The sequence below is a fragment of the Bombus impatiens genome, unplaced genomic scaffold (assembly GCF_000188095.3).
Source record: "Bombus impatiens unplaced genomic scaffold, BIMP_2.2 scf_0142, whole genome shotgun sequence".
In the NCBI taxonomy this organism is placed as follows: domain Eukaryota; kingdom Metazoa; phylum Arthropoda; class Insecta; order Hymenoptera; family Apidae; genus Bombus; species Bombus impatiens.
In genome coordinates, this window is record NT_176561.1 from 525764 (window position 1) to 544944 (window position 19181).

Genomic DNA, 19181 nt, shown 5'->3' on the forward strand with positions numbered 1-19181 from the left:
TACGCTAGAGACAGTTATGCCAGTTACCTGTGATTTCGCACCTAAGTACGAGCGCATACACCGGCCAAGTTTCCTCTCTGATTACACGTGCAAACGCCCCAGCCATTGGAAGGAGACTTTGACGATCAACTCAACATCGCTTCCAAAGACGCGCAACATTTTCCTCGTTGCATCGGTGAGACGGTTCCATTTAACTGATGGAAATGCACCGTGTTCGCGACGATCGATGTTTCGTTGAACAAAGAATACAGATAAAAGAATATCTTTAAGGAAAGATAAATATATCATTAGGAAAATTCGTAGCTAAGGTTACTTCTAAACTGCTCGAGAAAAAATTTCCAAATTTTATTCGTACTTAGATGATGCCTTATATTTCGTCCATTTTTCGTTATGACTATTCCTACTATTACAATGTGCATGTTTTTGTCACGATTCATACTTTTGCTGTTCTTACATTTCATTCCTTTAGCCCTACTTCGCCAACGTTATCTCCTTACTTGCACCATCATTACTTCTCTTTGTTCTCGCCGTTTCTCTCGCTTTTTGCCTCTCTTTCTTTCGGCTGCTTACCTCTTTCTACGCGATGTACCTTGTGCATTTTGTTTGTCACTCTCATCAAAGGACGGTGGCTTTAAGTCACTCTGACTACGCTTGAAATTCTACGTCCTAGATTCCCGTAATGTCACAGACGTGGAAATGTACCGTCTTTGTTCTCCCGCCACACTTCGATCCCTGCTACGCCTCTTTTCCTCTCTTCAACCCCATATTCGCTTCTTCTTCCTACACTTTTTCATCTCCTCGTATTACTGTAGCTACGTCGATTGATCGTGATAGATCTCGCTATGGACGCGCTTATACAGATACAAGCAACGCGTTATCACATTGCGCACCAGACATTTTGTTGCTGATTACGTCCAACGACCAGCTATTTTTCGTAGCAAATATTCTTCAATTACTTATAATAAAATATATTAAATTACTTATAAATTGGATTGTTAGTAGTTAAAATTCATTGTCTTCTTAAATATTTATCTTCCAGAAATTAAAATCTCATCTTAACGTTATCTGCGTCTTAAAAATACGTGTTAATTATAATTGTTTACGTACTAAAGTTTACGTACTAAACATATTTTAAAGCGTAGTAACAAGAGCTGCGTTACAGAGCATTATTATTGCAGCACTGCTGGTAATATTATCATAGCACACAAATATAATAATATAACATCCAAAAAGCTTTTACATATTGAAATTAAAGAAGTGAACATGTAGATAATAACACGTATCGCTAGTGTAATATCAGCAAATATTAAAGATTATAACGTTGCTATAGCATAGTGTAGTACAGTATAGCATCGTGTAGCGCGGTGTTACAAAGTACATACATAGGAAAATATGCGAGTTGGAAGAAACGAGAACGCAATTTAATCAAGGAGGAAAAGCTCTGGAAATTGCCTCTCCTCTTCGTCTTCTGTGAATTAAAACTATATCGCTTCTTATCAGAAACATGCCTAGTTCAGAAGCGTTCTCCGCTTCGAAATCTACTTCGGTTTACAGGATACGGGGTTTATGAAGTTTCACAGGAGCGCAAATCCTTTTGAAACTCAGTGATAGGACAGTTTTAGAGGATCTTACATGCGGATTAGCTAGAGGATATAGCGAAAGCAATGTGAAATTTATGGATTCTTCAGAGAACTGTTTCTATGAGAAAACACGCTTTTAATTTTAACAGACACGTATGTCTAATCTTATGTTTCTTTCATTCACGAAAAAGAAAAATCATTAAACTTAATCTGCAAACTACGGATGTTTCTGGAAATTTATATTTTAATGAATAATACTGAAAAGGTAGACCCTCAGGAAATATTTGCTTTATCCAATAATTATTATAATACCACGAATATTGTACTTTGAACATTTCGTATATTTTTTTACATTGCGTATATTCTATACGTTTTACTATGTATCGTTTTTTCCTACAAATGCATTAAAATCAACAGTCTATAGTATTCTGTAACAAATTAATGCTATAATCTTTTTGAGATACTATATTGTCACCAAAAAAAAAAAAAAAAACGGCTTATGAATTTTAATGAGAATACCATTATCGACAATGAACACTGTACATTTTGCAAACACGGTGGTAAATGCGGTCGAATTCGGTTAGACATGGAATGTAATTTTTGCACGAGCAAATGTTACACATTTCGACCGGTAATTGTTGCAAATTATTACCATGGGATTCTCCCGACCCGGAATCCCGGAGAATGCGATATACGCGACGCGAAAAGCGTCTCTAAATGCTCGTTTGGCTATTTAACTCGTTTGCCAAAATTGCAAATTTCACTGTGCAGATGGAAAATACAGAAAACGGTTCGCCGACAATGCTACACGAAATAATGTTTTCTACTGCGAGCGAAAAAAAAGAAAAATATCTGAAAAAATGTTTGAGATAAATTCATTTTAGAAAGCGTCCACGTGTCTTAGAAAACAAAATTAAAATATCAGGACAAAAAATGAAAGAAAAAACTTGTAGTTACAGACCTAAACTCTTTTTGGGAAATGAATGAAGCGTTTCGCGTGCGAGTTCAATTTTGTTATCAGACATTCATTTAAATCTCGTTCTAAAATGAGTTAAATATTAAGCTGAGAAACACGTTTAGTAGTTGCGTTTGATGAATGAGACACGTGAGCTTACATTAATCGCTACTTTCTTGACATCGTTTTTCTTTGCTAATTAACTGATGTTGTTTTCTGCGGTTCTTTCTTCAATCATATTACAATTGTATATTGCTGTGATGCATTGTATAAAATTACGATTTTGAAAAAGTGAACTAGTGAATATTAGTGTGAGATCACTTACAGAAACACGATAGTGACATCGTTTCTCGATCCTTGAAACATACCTATAACAAACAAAATTTTATATTTGTTATTATTATTATCATCATCATTTGATAACAAGGAACACACATAAAATTCAAAGAATATTAAGTAAGTTATAAAAGTAAAGAGTTTCTTCATTATTAGATACAGTAATTTGAGTAATTAACAATGTTCCATTTCTGTTACAAACGTGCAGATATTTTCGTGTGCAGATGAGCCATTGTAAATCATCGGAACTGCGAATTATATGAATTATACGATACAACACAATGTGAAATCCTATAATCGAAATAGGTACATCTCTGTTCGTGGAGGAACAATCGCGTGACACGGGATCGCGCGAAGCGATTCTTTTTCCCGTGGGGTAATGACCGCGACACGGATAACGAACGAAATCGATCCATCGGAATTACACAGGGCTACGGTCCCGTTCTCAATTTACCGTAATGGTTTCGATCCCCGATATTCGATCGCGATAGAAACTTATAACCGATCCGATATTCGTAATTGCGCGCGTAAACGTACCTCTGGGATGTCGCGAACCATGTCGCCACTAGATGTCGAATAAAACTCGACTCAAGCTTCTGATAATAATCGGCCTTTTTATTCCCTAGTCTCTCCAACAGCCAACGAGCAAAGCAATTTGCGATTTCTTCCTTCGATTAAACCTCTAAACGCTTCTCTTTTACGATCATCCGATCCATTTTCCATATACAGCGGCTCACGAAATTCTTTCAGCGGATTATAGCAATAGAAACGAATGTCAATAAGTTCATCGTTCTAACAATTATGCAAAGCTGATACCTTGACGTAAATCTAGCGTGGCTAAATGATGTTATAAATTGGCAAGGACTTCGTCCGAGGTTAAACACTTAAACGCTGAAAATAAGTTAATTGATATTTAAATGCAATCCATCTTCCATCTGTTTGAAGACTGAAACGTAATATGCATGTGTATGTGTTTTCAACCGAAGAATAATTAAAATCTATTTCGAGAATGAAAGGTAGATCGATTCATTGGTAAAAATCGTTTAAGAATAACCTGCGTGGCCATATTTTATTCGTCATACTGATACAGAAGAGTGGTATAAGTAGGGGTCAGTAAGTATCTTATGAAACTTCTATTTATGGAAGTGCTTAACATCGTGAAGATAAAAGACGATCATAAATAGAAGAACAATATTTGGTGGTATTTATTATATGAAAAGCAGAGTATTAAGAAGCTTATTGAGCAATTATTCGTTTATGTTATATACAATTTACAGTCCACGAAAAACTACTTCGTAATATGAAGTTTTCTTTTATCAGAACTAATTTCTTGCCCTTCTATCTGTACCTTAAAGAAGAATTAAAGAAGAATTCTAAGAGATTCTAGAATAACCAATAGAAAGAACATACAAACACACAGCAAAGCAGATTAATCTTTTAAATAAATTATAGACAATTGGTAAATTAGATTTTGTAAAATTAGTTTTTCTTCTAAATTACAAAGCTACCTACTCTTGCATACTAACGAAGCAAATTCGAACTAATTAGTGAGCAATTCTAAAAATTACGCCATAGAGAGATAACAAAAAGAGAAAGTGAAGCAGATAGCCAACGAAAACTTCGAATGTAAAAGACAAATTGTACCCTGTAGTGGTATGAAACCGTAGCGGGTAGCGGAAGTTCTGCGACTTCTATAGCGGAAAGAACAAATGGAAGAAAGACGGACAGTGAGGCGAAGAGACAGCGAGAAAACGACTTCTACTAGACTCGCTCCATTCGAGAAATTTATGCGAGCCTTGGCACCGATTCTCAGCCGTGGGTTGAGATTATGCCATCGACGTATGGCAAACCCTGCTGCCTAAAGCCTCGTTTCCGGATCCGCGTTTCTTTATGCGTTCTCTTCATCATGCACGACTGTCTCGTCCCTGTGCAGGACACACTTGGCAACCAACTGAATGAAACGATACAGTTAGCAATACGATTTACGAGTAGCTTCGGATAAATCATATTTTTGGCTGCTATCGCTGTCGTTGGGTTGATTGTGTCACGGATAAAACGAAATGCTTTATGTTTACGTACGAAAAATCACACTGTACAAGGTGAACCAGAAAAAAAAGCATCACAGGCACAAAATACAATACGCTCTATTATCATCGAAATTAGCCTATGCGCCGTACAAACATTCTCCGCGCTTTATGCTTTTACCCAGGTGAAAATACGGGAAAAGTATATCCAAGCATGGCCCCATGAATAACGTAGCACTTTTACATTTTATGAATTCAGCGAATTAATTCAGTGAAAAATCGAGCGCACAAAAAGCAACCCGTTTAATATCTCCTTTAAAACTCGCCGGTATAAATCTTCATTACGAGATACGAGATTCCAAATGTAAACACAAATAAACTTGCATAAAACGTGTCGTTCCATATACTAAATTACTTTTTACGCGGTTAATGCGAACCAGACCGTACTGTGGCTTCATTAACCGACATAATCAACCAGTGTAACTAGAGAAAGAAAAAAAAGAAACATGTCGAGGTTGCGTTATTAATCAGGCCTCGTCACCATGCATTAATAAAAATGTAATAAATTGATTAATTGACGAAGGTAAAAAGGACTAGCGACGCCGTCGCAGTTTATGACTTTATGTAGAGCTAGATGGTGACAATTAATGCACATACACTGGTTAGGAAAGACAATGGGTAGATAGAGAGATAATAAAAAGGAAAAGTAGTAATACTATTGCATTTATATGCCAAATAAGTAGTATCCGATTGCAGGAAATTTCATATCATTTTTTTACGCTTATCACATCACGATCGAACTGATTATCTCGTAAGTTATAACGAATCCGTGATAAAAACTTTCTAACCAATTATCAATATTTTGAGAAACAACGGCGTTATTCCATTCCATTCGATTTAATGTACAATGATAAATCATCAAAACGAACCGATTTATGAAACAAGCTGCGTTCGAAAATAAATCGACAGAACATGAGGCAGCAAACATTCGAAAAGAAAAATTACTTTTTTAATCAAATAACGCGAACTAATTGATCCGGAATAAAAGTTGCACCAATACCAATCGCAATTACTCGACATTTATCACCCGGCAACGAAGAGCAAGAATAATTTGTCTTGAACGCAGCGCAGACACGATGCTCTGATAACTGGTTTATCAGAAAATTGACTTCTACGCAATCGACGATCCGTCGAGTGCATTCTTGTTTTCTATTGCCTCCATTATTCAAAGTAGTCGGCTGTCAGTTTGCGTACGCGTGTTTTAAATTCCAGCTAAGCGAGCAAAAGAGCGCTAGTTGTCAGGAACAACTGTGTACATCCCTGTTCATATCGCACGTAGAAAAAATGAGCACGTCCGAGAAATGAATTTTTTATTAAATATATGTTTGCAGGAAATAGCTTACCACTTCTATATACATTTTCATATTGATTTCAAGCTTGACCGATATAATCACGACGGTTATGTCTCATAACAGGTTGCTAATGAAATTTCAAAATGTTTCATACAGCACATGCAATATATAGCAGAAGAGTTTCCTATGGCAAATGTTCAAATATTATATTTTCGTGCAATGAGTTTCAATTTTCAGTTACAAACCATCACCGTAAAATATTCTACTATTTTGTAACAATTACTATTTCCTACGTCCTCTATTGCGACAATAACGAACCATAACACAATTCTTTCCTCACGAGAAAATAAAAATTCAATCGCAGAGGATGAAAAAGGGAAAATAGTTATTCAGCAAATTGCGAACGGTGCGTGAACAATGCGGATGAAGAGACGTGGAGGGGTCAAACAAGAAGCAGAAGCATCGATGCGCAAAAACCGCGGTGCACGTTGCAGGAAACCGGTAATTGCGGGGCCATTTCATAGCGAAGAGTAGCGCGTTTACACATTTCGAACGGAGGGACGCGGTATGAAAGCAAAGCCTCGTACGCATACAAATGAGAAGCACGCGTTTCGAACAAAAGAGAAAACAGAACACATCGAGCTGTACAGAACGGGAGAAAGCCACGTGGAAAGGGACAGCGTTACAAATTATAATCAACGTTTTATCATAATCATCTGCAACCATAGAAACGATATTCGTTGCTGGGGAATAAACGTCCAATTGAAGCGATGAATTCCAAAACAACGCGAATCCATATTTTAGTATATTTTAGTTCGTCTTCTGTAAGGGAGTATGCAGCCTTTATCGACTTCAAACAATCGAAATTATTTTCTTCAATTTTTTAAAGCTTGATACGCGTAGAATATTGCGATAAGAAGATATTTTGAAATTCTAAAAAATGGCCAAGTTATAAAACTGATTACATTCTTTTATTTTAGAGAAAGATTAAGTTGAAGCTTTAAACGTGTTGTTAACGAAACTTTTTTTACTGACCTTACACCCAGTAAATCTCCGAAACTTGTTTATCCGAATAATTTGAAATTTTTGTACGTTATTCACCTATAACGTGACGTACAATTTCTTTGATATCTTAATCCGTTGAATTTTTATAGATGTTTAAAGTTGATTCCTTTTCAGCAAAAACGACAATTTTGGAAAAATCGAACGCTACATTGAAGATAACTTATTCCCACATAAGTTCGCGCAAAAATTTTTTATTTTTTGCAATCCAGTCACATTTGCCGCTGGATACGTGCAGATAATGTTCTACCTCTCAATTTGTAATTTTATGTAATAAAAAATACATACAGTGTTAGGATGTTGTTTAAAAATTCCTATAATAATTTTGGTCCTTTACAGAATGCTTGTAGGCGAAGAAGGATGTTAGATTTACCCTATTCTTTTTTTTTTTTTTTGTATCCAGGGTTGCATACACTCTTAATTCATTAATTTTAACATTGTTGGATACCACTTTTTGTAAACAAATTCATAAAATCACAAACCTGTACTGTTTTGGAGTAATGTATTCTAATACTTTTAATCGGTTTATTTAACAAATGCTATTTAACAAAAAAAAAAAAAAATGTTTATTACACTGAACATCGCTGTCCCAACTACAAAAATATTTCCAAAATAACATTCTAAAATTACGATTTTCAAACACTTCCTCAACCAGAAATAAACAGCAGAACGAAAGAAATATTAAAAAATTATTCTGGAAAATACTTATCAACTATATATGTAAAATTTTTGCATATATTGAATGGAATTATGTAAATATTATTGTGCTGGTCGTTGTATAATGTATTTGTATTTCAATGAATGGCGTTGCCAGGTTGGGAGGCTGCAATTGTTGGAGAAGGGCAATAGACACACTGCGATTTATGCCTTGTGTATGGAATTAAAAACTGCACTTTTCCATACGCGCACGTGTACACGCAAAATCGTGGACGTGAATAGAATTTCGAAGGAGCGAAGAACGAAAAGAGCACACTGATAAATCGATAACAGATCGTTAACAGATACTAGGTATGCAATTCATTCTCTCGTCGTCGCCCGAAAAATCAATTGCGCTTTACAACGTGGATGTAAAATTTTGTAATTAAACACTGTGTACGTGCTGAAAGTACCTGGGCTCGTTTCATTTGTTACACGGGAAAAGATGCTGAAACTGAATTTCACTTTATTGTCGTTGTCGATTTAATATTGTTACACTAATTTCTATTAAAATGGAAAATTGAAACGAAAGACGCGAAAAAACAGTTTAGCAATTTCCATATACGTGCATTTATCCAGCGCGAGAAGATTAGGGCCCGCTAAACTCGCTTACAAATTGTAATGCACCGTGGCTCGCGTGTCAGATGTATACCGCTCATTTAGCAGCAAGATTTTAAGCACCAAGTAAATTTGACGCACCTGTCGTAGTAACGACACTTGTCCCTACGATCGCCAAGATTTACGACAGTGTCGCAGGGGAACTGTAAAGTCAAGGACCTCTCCGTGTCGCTATGCTATGTATAACGAGATAAAATTAACGATCGTTTAAACGTTGACGAATTGACTCGAATAAACCAACGGGTGGCGCTAGCGTTGTGTAACTTTGTAATATTCCAAGATTACTGGCGAAAGCAACGATACTTGGCTGTTTTATGGCTGAATGTTGGTTATATAGAAATCGCTGACAATTTGTTAACACTTAGTAAGATTGGACATTGTCGAAATAAGCTTCTACTCGAATCAATTAATTGCTTCTACTCAAGCTATTACTCGTTTAAACTTCTACTCAAATGATTATTAGAATGAAATTTTGGTTTTATTTTATTTATTTTATTTATTACCTAATTCTTAGTGGTCGTTAACGGACACTTACAATCATTAATAAATTTTACGAACTTGTTTGATTTTAGATGCTTATATGCATGCTCGTTTATATACTTCGCTAGCTTTAACCGTGTCAGCCGACCAAGATGTTCCTTTGAACTTTCACTGATAAACGCGATGAAACAGACGAATGCACTGCTAACGATAATTCGTTATATCGAAACTATCGGCTTTCGAAAGATTTAACCCACGCGGAAACTTCGAACGATGATAATATTTGAAAATGATGCGATACGGTGTTTCGTACGAAAATTTCGCCAAGAAGTATCGGCTTTGAACACATGCGAAGCGTTGCGATATTTTATGTGTAAAATCTCTTCGAGATAAAGTAAATATTCTGTGTAAAATAAGAATAAAATAGAAATTATGTACATTCACATTTTAAAATAAATTATACAATATTTACGTTTTGCAAAATTGATGGAATAAAGTCTAATATAATTGGAATTTCTCAATTTTTCTGTTTCACAAAGATTCCAAAACATGTATATCTGAATAATATCTTTTTATACACAAAATTCTTCATTAATAAATTACAAATACTAAATATAATATTTATCGAAATGTGTCTAGGCTACATTTTGTTACAATCGTGGATGCACACGTTTTAGAATCGACGGAACAACAAAATATTGATCTTTCTGTAGCATAGATATAACATTTGTTGGGTGTTGACGTTCCCAGGGGGCTTTATTACAAAATCAGTAGCAACAGCACGAAACGAGACGCAGAAATGCTTAACAAAATTAACCGATCATTCCCTATTACTGATTCTATATCAACGTCTGATAACAACGAAAAAATTATTACACTTTCTTGCCACTTAAACACACGATTCTTGTAAATATAATAAAACACTTTAAAGTTATTTTAATGACTTTATGCAACAATATCATAGGAAAACAATTTAAAAAATCCATCTCATTTCTTTTGTACTTTTCATTTCAAGTAAACTATAACATATAATGATAACAAATATCTAAACAATTATGTAAATAAAGTCTTATAAAGCCTTTAATAACAAATAAACGTATAAAGTTTTTCCATTGCATTTTTAAAAGTTCTATTAATTTTTACTTTATTGTGATAAATTATTGTGAATATAAAACATATTCGTTAATTAATTCATTCATTTCAGCTTTAAATGATCCTATTATTGGATCTTCAATACAAAATTTCAAATTACATCCGCTAATATCCCAGTGATACTTATAAATATATCTAAATATTATTTCGCAGAAACTCGAAATACATACATACAGTATTAAATCTCGAAACGATATTCCAAATCGAGGACGATCTCCCCACCTAACGTAATTGCGCATCATACGACAGAGATCTGGGCAGCGAGACTACAAAATTGATAAAGCCATTTAAAACAATCTAATTAGTGCTTTCACATTCCTATCTCTAAAAAGTTTCTCTGAGAACATCCTAAACGGAGAAATTAGAAGAAACATCAAATTGATGTTATTTCCAAGATCAGATTTATCACAATTAAAATGCGGATGTTTATGCATTTATGATAATTTTAGAAGCGCGAAAATGCATAGATTTTATGTAGTACATGAACATATAGAATATTATATTAATATTTATATCTATATTTAGATGTATTTATCTTCATATTTATATTTACAATAGTTAAATATTGTTGAACATTACCGATATTCCCGGCAAAAATTATACGACTATAAAATATCCGTTAAATTTGCTGATTCGTAATATCACATTCATTTGTATTAAGATCGTTAATTATTATAGAAATTTATTCACGGAAATTAATATGTATTTCAGAATGATATTGCACAAAAGCATTGTTAAAATTCATGAATGTTGTATAAATTATGATAGTTGGATAAAAGACGGTTACAACCATGTACCTACACAACTTTCGTGTTATCAAATGCATTTCCGATATTACACGTTCACTGCATTATTAGCAAATACACATCTATTTCGAAATATTTGTTGTAGCTATAGGAAATTTCATCGCATTTAAAAATTTAATTATAGACAAATAACGTTACTACAAATTATTGGGCAATTTATTCCAATGTATTTAAGCAATGGCGTTAATCAAACAAAATTCTATTAACAAGGTGCATTGTCATTAACTACATAATCGACTTCAAGTGCAGCGTGCATATTGCTTAGCGTCAAGATTTAGCAAGGGCGACAGGATTGTTAGGCTTCCCGGGAAATTAATCGAATGCGTTGACAATATGCATTCATGGGTGACAGAATTTCGGCGGAAATAGGAAATCGTGATGCTCTAGGTACAATCGCTATTTGACGCGCGTGAAAATTCTCCAAGAAACTTGGTTTGGATTATGTGTGTGGCGATGGAACTACACACTGTATGTACACAGGAAAGAGCAACTGATTGTGAGCGGTAAAACAAGAGAACTGACTCGGAACGGAAAATATTTTCAAAGTAACGGATTTCAATTGAATTATTTTGCCCAAATATCATACTCATTGAAATTTGTAATAGTAAAAAGAGTTACGACGATATTTTAAAGCACTCGCGTTTTCTATTCGAAACGTTTTACATTATATAATATATATATTCGTATAAACGAATATTGATTTGTTATCTTTTCTTACCAACCGCCACATGGACCATCACATTAGAGTCACGGTCGTGATAAATAGACAAAGTTATCGAGGAGGAACAGTAGGGAAGAACAAGAATATCGGAAGATTATGTATGCGCTTCGTCGTGAATTTTCTAGAGAATTCGTCAACAAGATTGTTTGACAAAAAGGCTTTAGATTAATTATTTCAAAGCACTTCCTTGGTTTATTACTATTTTTTTTTAAAAACGGTGAAATTATATAGTTTTAACGGATGTATAAATTAAATTAAATTACTAGACTTTAAATTAGCAATCTAATAATTTAGAAAGAGTACAAAAGGTGAATGAAAATTTCTGCAGTTTCTCCAAACCAGGATTGAAGGTGTTTGCGAGATTTACGCTTTGAAGGTGGAGGTTAAGATGTTTAACGATGCCAGGCCATACCGTGAAATTTGCAAACATCCTTTTTTCGTGGCAGCAGCAGTCGTGTTATTCTTCGCTTGAAATTCATCATGCATACTAACCATGAATATGCATCTCAGCTTCTTCGCCGTTATATCGCGAACACTGAGAAAACGCTCGTTCTCGTTCAATTAGAAAGAGATCAGAAGACAAATCGCATTTGCATAAACAATGGATTACATCGATTCCTTGAAACGAATGTTACAGAGATAGAAAGATTTTTTAGGTTACGTGATTATAAAATTCTGCATATATCAAATGAATCAATGATTTTTGTGTAAATAGTTAAAAGAAAAAGATGGAAATGTTGAAAATAAATCCATTTATAAAGTAACTATGTAATTTTAATTGCATAAAATTTAACAGCTATATAAATTCGTATAAATTTGGAGAGCCATTCATTATGTAATCACTAAGACAAAAATTCTTGGAAATAATCTTAAAAAAGATCTTTATAGGACGAAAAGTTTTTTGGGTCAAAAATATTAAAAGTACTAAGCGACATTAAACTGATAGACATCCGGCCTAGTAGATGCAGCTATCTGCAATCATAATTTCCTCGACGACTCAGAAATTAAACGATTAATATAAAATAACAGCAAGGATGCTATTCTAACTCCACAAACTTCGAATCTCTGCTGCCTGTATTTTTAATTTGATGAATTTAAAGTTTATAACACCGTCCTCCATTAATGCGTTGTTTCAACAAAAATATCTCTAAATTTCGTTATTGGAAAACGATATTATTTATTTTCTAATTATTAGACGTAATGTCTACTTTAATTTAGTACAGGGAAGAAGACAACGATATTTGGTGCAAATTCTCGATTAAAGAGCAACCGGTCAGGTCAAACCGATCAGTCGATATCGCTTACCTCGAATGACTTAACGCTCAAGGTGGAGGAAGTTTAATAGATTGAGTGTTAGAGTAATTTAGCACTGTATTTGCACTTGTATAAAAGTAAAGTGTGATGTTATGAACACGGCGGTGGTAAGATCTTATTGGGAGTGAAGTATTTCACCCGCACGGTACGATGTCTGATGATGAACTGTCCTCCTACGTTGCAGATTCCCGGAGCATTTCCCGGAGTTTTTTACCTGACCTCGGAGTCATTAGGTTTACAGCTCGGAGAGGACATGTAATTCGAAATTTCCTAAAGAAGAGAATGGACCTGTCCGTGTCATAAACGGACGGCCAGTCAAAATTCGGAACAATATTTCTAATAATTCTCTTACTGAATCTTACTAATTTCCCAACTGAAAACCAAATTACGATCTAATGTATTCAATAAGAGTAAAGAAATTGGAAAAATAACAAATAAAAAATATTTTGTTTAAAAAGATTGGAAGGTAGAACAATTTTTCGCTTTCCTGGATAAGTATAGGTATAGCTACGAACATTTTTGTTCATTAACCGTTCAAAACATTTGGAATCTGAAATTATCAACAGCTCGATATTTATTTCTACCCAAGCACACGTTGGTATAAGTTAAAGGGAAGCGAAAGGATCTTCGCTTTTACATGCAGATACTCAAACGAAGCAACGATATTTGAAAGCAACCTTTCGACGATATTTATATCTATATTTCGAGAGTCGTCGAAGAACATGATTCCACTGGCTACTGAATTTTCTGCTGTGGCAAAGCCGGCGCGGTATATTAATTTTCACCCAATTTCTCAATTTCCTAGAGCTGCTTCCGGACTTTGCCTGGCTTTTGTGTGGACAATCTTCCTCGCTACCGGAAGAAACGGAAGTAATCTAACTTTGTTTGATGAGAATTAATAAATTAACGATTCCTCCGCAATCTCTTCCCTCTCTCATGTATTTTGGATACGTCACTTAATATAAAACGCATCGAGGGCCTTCATTATTATATTCTCAATATTCAACAAAGTTCTTAATTATTATACAAATTCCGAGAGTTACGCGAATCAAAATTTTTTAATACTGCCAGATCTCTATCTTCGTTTAAGATAACGTCATCCGGGTTAAGCTCGAAGAGCTTAGAGAATTCCTCTTGTAGTATCTCCACTACAGCAATAGTATAGGAACACCAGCTGATGCTACATTATGTGTGGAACATATATATTACAATAAGCACGGTCCCCACGAAAATGTTAATGTCTTTGTTTTTAGCGATAAACCACGGACAATCTTGACTTTTGAATAATATGCTAGAATTACGCGCACAGAGACACATTACATTACATAAATTTCTAAAAAAGTAATCAATGAATTTCATAGATAGCAAATTAGCGACAATAAAATTGTTTCAGTTATAACGTTTTATAAAATGGATAAAAAAATTAGTGCACGACAGAAGTTTGGTTGACTGCAAGAAAAGGCACACGGAAGTCTCAGACCTCCTTTATTCCGAGTATTCGCGACTTGAATTATTTACCCAGCAGGCTTCTCGAGAGTACGCGCAAACAACGAGAAGACGTGTTTCCACGATCGACTCACGATCCGACGTTTTGGTAAAAACAAAATAGGATGGTCCGTGAGAAACGGCCACGTTTAAGATGCATAGGATTTCCCTTTCCTTTCCACCATTCTTCCGCTTTGAACGAAATACTTTTCCTACACCAAAAATCACTAACATTTTCGATTATTTTTTTATTTTACCTAGCAGACTCGCGGTACGTTTTCCTCGTAAAGGTTTCATGACTCTAGACTCTTGGAACTAATCAAGATTATTTTACGAAGTATATAATTAAAATGTATGATTAAATGTTAAGATATTGAACAGAGTATCTTGTGTTTCTATCTGTTACTGAAATAGTTATGTAGCACAAACGGAAATGATATGACGAAGCAGAGTAATATCAAGGAAAGGAAGTAGCAAATATGTACTATAATATGTTGTTCAAAATGGCTAGAAAAAGGATATTCGTAAACAGTTAATATGTATCGAATATCGACTGATACTCCCAACATGCAATATGTATATTTTGTTATATGTATGTATGTATGCAGTAAAGATCAAATAAAAATTTAAAAAGTTTCCGAATACGAAATATGTAATAAATTTCGAATAAAACGTAAACTTATTATAACTTCATTCAAAATATAAATATTAATTAATATGATAATGAATTCTAACAACAGAAAGATGCAAAAGATTAAAATTTGTATTTGTATAATAGTATAATTTAAGATGACAAAATGACTTTAATTCTATGGAAATATTTTATAGTTTGATAAAGGAAGTGTACTTTTTAGAAATTATATTCACTTCATTCTTAACTGATATTAGGTCATTCATTAATCGTCAAGAATCATAATAATTTCCGAGCTTTTAATTTCATTTAATTTTATTACTAATTTCTATTGCGGGAAATGTAAAATATAATATAACATTAAATATCCTAACTTTTAGTAACCTAACATGAATTATTACGGTCATTTAGAAAGCTGCAGTACTATTTGAGAATTAATTAGCCCGACATGTTCGAGTGTTGTGTTAGTAAATGGGTACCAAATGTATACGGTAATAGAAACATTAGAAACTGAGATGTGAGACTATGAGAAAATGCAAGAACCATGTTGGACAATTATTCGGCTATACGCGAACAAAGTCGATAATGGTGACCAAACTGCAGTTCAAGCAATGCCTGAATTATTACAGGAAGGAAGTTTCCTCGAAAATTAATTTAAACAACGCTTTGAACCACGGATGCAAACTATAAACAGCATTTCGTGAAATTACGCGAAATAATTATAGTTCGCAGGACATAACTAAAACGTTTCGCCATATTTTGACCTGTAGTATGTACTTTGCTGCATCTAATGGCGAAGTATAAATAAATTAGGCATAAATTACAGTTTCTATTTAGAAAGTGTTTGTCAATTACAAAACAAATAATACGATAATGATGATTTGTGAAACTGAGAAAGAGTGATAGGATGATTAAATTTGAATTCACATTCAAATTTCCAAACTTTCCTGTATACTTTTTATGTATCCTTTATTTAGTTCATCGTGTGCCAATAAATTTGAAAGCTGTACAGCTTTCAGAGTTTTCCCAATTAAATTGGAAAGCTTCTAGAGCTTTTATTTAGCGATAAAGGAAAAATATATGAAGAGAATATTTCAAACATCGTATTATATTATATTGGTAACTGGTTGGCTGACTATTAATTTTGAAGCCAAAATGATTCAAAATGTAGAAAAATTACGTATTCACTCTACGATATTCAGATGGAAATGAGAATCTTTCGAATAAACTCACCTATAAAAAAAGAAGAAACATTTTTAATTTCATTACTACACATATATGATTTTTATTTTTTAATATTTAACATATACGTAATTTTGAATTTAGCAATCAATAAAATAGTAACCAGCACATGTTTAATATGCATCTTTATCAAATATGTACATATTACAGGTGACGTTTTAATTTTTCAATTTTCATGGATTCGTCGATGTCTCAATGTTACATTTTCACAATTCTCAAGTTCCTTAATTATCTCGTGTTGGTTTCTATAACGAACACTACGCATTCTCGCACAAGCGAGAATACAATGTTCTGACAAGATTACACTGTTATGTTCACACTGAATTATACACGTGTGTTATCACACTGTGCGTTATAATTAAACTAAACTACAATAAACCTATGTAAAACAATAGATTATGTCAAAAAAAAAATAATAACAATATATGTTCTACCTGAAGAGAATAAACTAATGAAAATTATTTGATCATAACCAAGCATGACGATATGCTTCAGAATAATTACACGGGGCCATAATTATGATAAATTAATCACGGCTTTAGATAATTCCATACACATCTTCAATTTCATTTATGCATAAAATATACGGTAAGCAGAGAATCAGTCTGAATGCACGTATATCTTATAATTAATAAATTTTATGAAATATTATACATTCCACTGAATTTGATTCTTTATACTGACAATATTTTATGAATGATATAGTAGAAGCCCCTTATACAGATTTCCCATATATATATGTATACAAAGAATATATAAGTATGAAGATAGAAAATATTTATTACGAACATATTAATTCGCAGAGATTATAAAAGCAGTAGGACAATCGAATAAAGATGTTTACCTCTAAATCCTGAAATACACGGTTTCGTAGAAATCTGCCATTATTTGAATTTTCAGAAACGTTTAGAGTTGATTATCTCGCAACGAAATCTAATTAAGATTAGAAACAAATTATCGTAACTCTTTCGTTCATACGTACAAAAGGAAGCCGCGCTCCATCTGATAAACAAGTCATCAACATACGATATCGACGATATCGAGATTGGATCATGGAGAATGTGAGTGGATAGGAGGCGAATTATATCCACGACATCTCATATCACAATCGTGCCATTCCACGAGAAATTTCCCGGCCGTAACATCCATTTGAAAACTGGTCCATGCTTGGATTTTCCAGCGGCGAGATTTTATTGGCCATCGAAATACATGGCTGCCTCGAATCGTCGGTGGTGCAAAGGCTTGACGTGCTCGTGCCGTCCTTGAATTTACGTTTACGGTAGTCACCGGAACGTATGTAGCATCAGAGAGCGGACGTGCCAATGCACAGATAGAGAACGGTCTATGGGAGAGGGGATCAGACCCAATCACCAACTTTACGATTCGTGTTCGTGATATTATACAGTTGCTCAGGAAACTATACGAATACTTATAGCAAATATCTTTTATAAATGTACTACGTTTATTATACGAAATACATATTTTGCAATTTTATAAGCTCTATTATGAAGCTTGGCGAAGCTTGGAATAAATCTTTGTACTAAAAACTCTCTCGCTGTATACACAGTTGCATTGATCTTGTAGTTTCTATATACACTTTTAGATTGGTTTCAAAGATCGATATAAGCATGTTAGTCGTGTTTCGTTACAGTGCTAATGAAATTTCAAAATGTTTTATTAAACGTTCGTTAAATATTCAAATACTTTCGTGGGCAACTATACGCACAGTTCTGCCAACGAGATCTCTTTTATAGTTTCAAGGATGACTGGTAGACTAATAGGATAGATCATAGATAATTGCTAACGTTGACGGATTGTAAACCTTGTACGATGGATACTTTTTGATTAGTCATTAGTGACATTACGGAGTATGGCAATACCCTGTTTGATAGACTATTACTTTGTTACTAGAGCAAGTTTAACGGCTTTGATTATTACGCTGACATTTAGTTACTGTTTCCTTAGGAAGGGTTTTGTACGCGAATCAGATTTAATTCTTCGCGGGCTATATATTAGTGTGACTATAGTGTGACTCACATATAATAATAATGTGACTCATATATAGTGTGACACTATATATAGTGTGACTCATATATAATTGAAGTAAAATGTATATCCATAATTGAATTTATTATATGTATGTACTCTCCGTAGTAGCATGGACTTTGTAGTTGGACGTTTTGCAATAGATTCAGTTTTGAACTATTGGAATTGACCTCCGCATTTTCTACAGTCACTGTATTTATTTATTCTATATCTTGTTTTCTCGGTATTAACTTTATAGTATTATCACCGCATTCTTGCGAAATATTTTATAGACCATTGCGCGTCTAATGCCTTTTGTGTCGAAATTCCAGGCATTGAATGCAATTTCTTTGCACCAGCGAATTAATAATGTCACTTCGATGGTTATTCGACACTTCATTTTTATTTTGATTGAGATTTCGTTCGCGTATGTGAACAATGGCAAATAATTCTTACAAATAATGCTAACGATGCAATTCATTCGAGTGTCAACATATTTTTCGCATGTACAGTCGATTATAAAACAATCTGGTCACATTAGGTACTTATAATAGTATGTACAGTCGATCACAAAAGTCTACGTGAACCCATTAAACATAAGATATGTGGTAAAAACGTTAGCTGCACGAATTTTTTTAACGAAATTACGGAAAATGATGAAAATGACGAGATTAAGGAACCCCCCCCCCCCAACCCCAAAAA

The 19181-nt window shown here is 33.9% G+C and overlaps 1 protein-coding gene across 3 annotated transcripts in view; it reads right to left on the reverse strand.

Annotated features, from left to right (window-relative positions):
• The window catches only part of LOC100744086 (furin-like protease 2), a 415683-nt gene that overhangs the window by 373380 nt on the left and 23122 nt on the right, over positions 1-19181 (reverse strand). The window contains exon 1 of one of the 3 annotated variants that reach the window (XM_033319265.1): positions 28-72. The exons of the other annotated variants lie outside the window; for them this stretch is intronic. Coding sequence (XP_033175156.1) covers positions 28-57 — 30 coding nt within the window. The 5' untranslated portion in view covers positions 58-72. Of the gene's footprint in view, positions 1-27; positions 73-19181 lie in introns of those variants that run through there. 3 annotated transcript variants of the gene reach the window in all.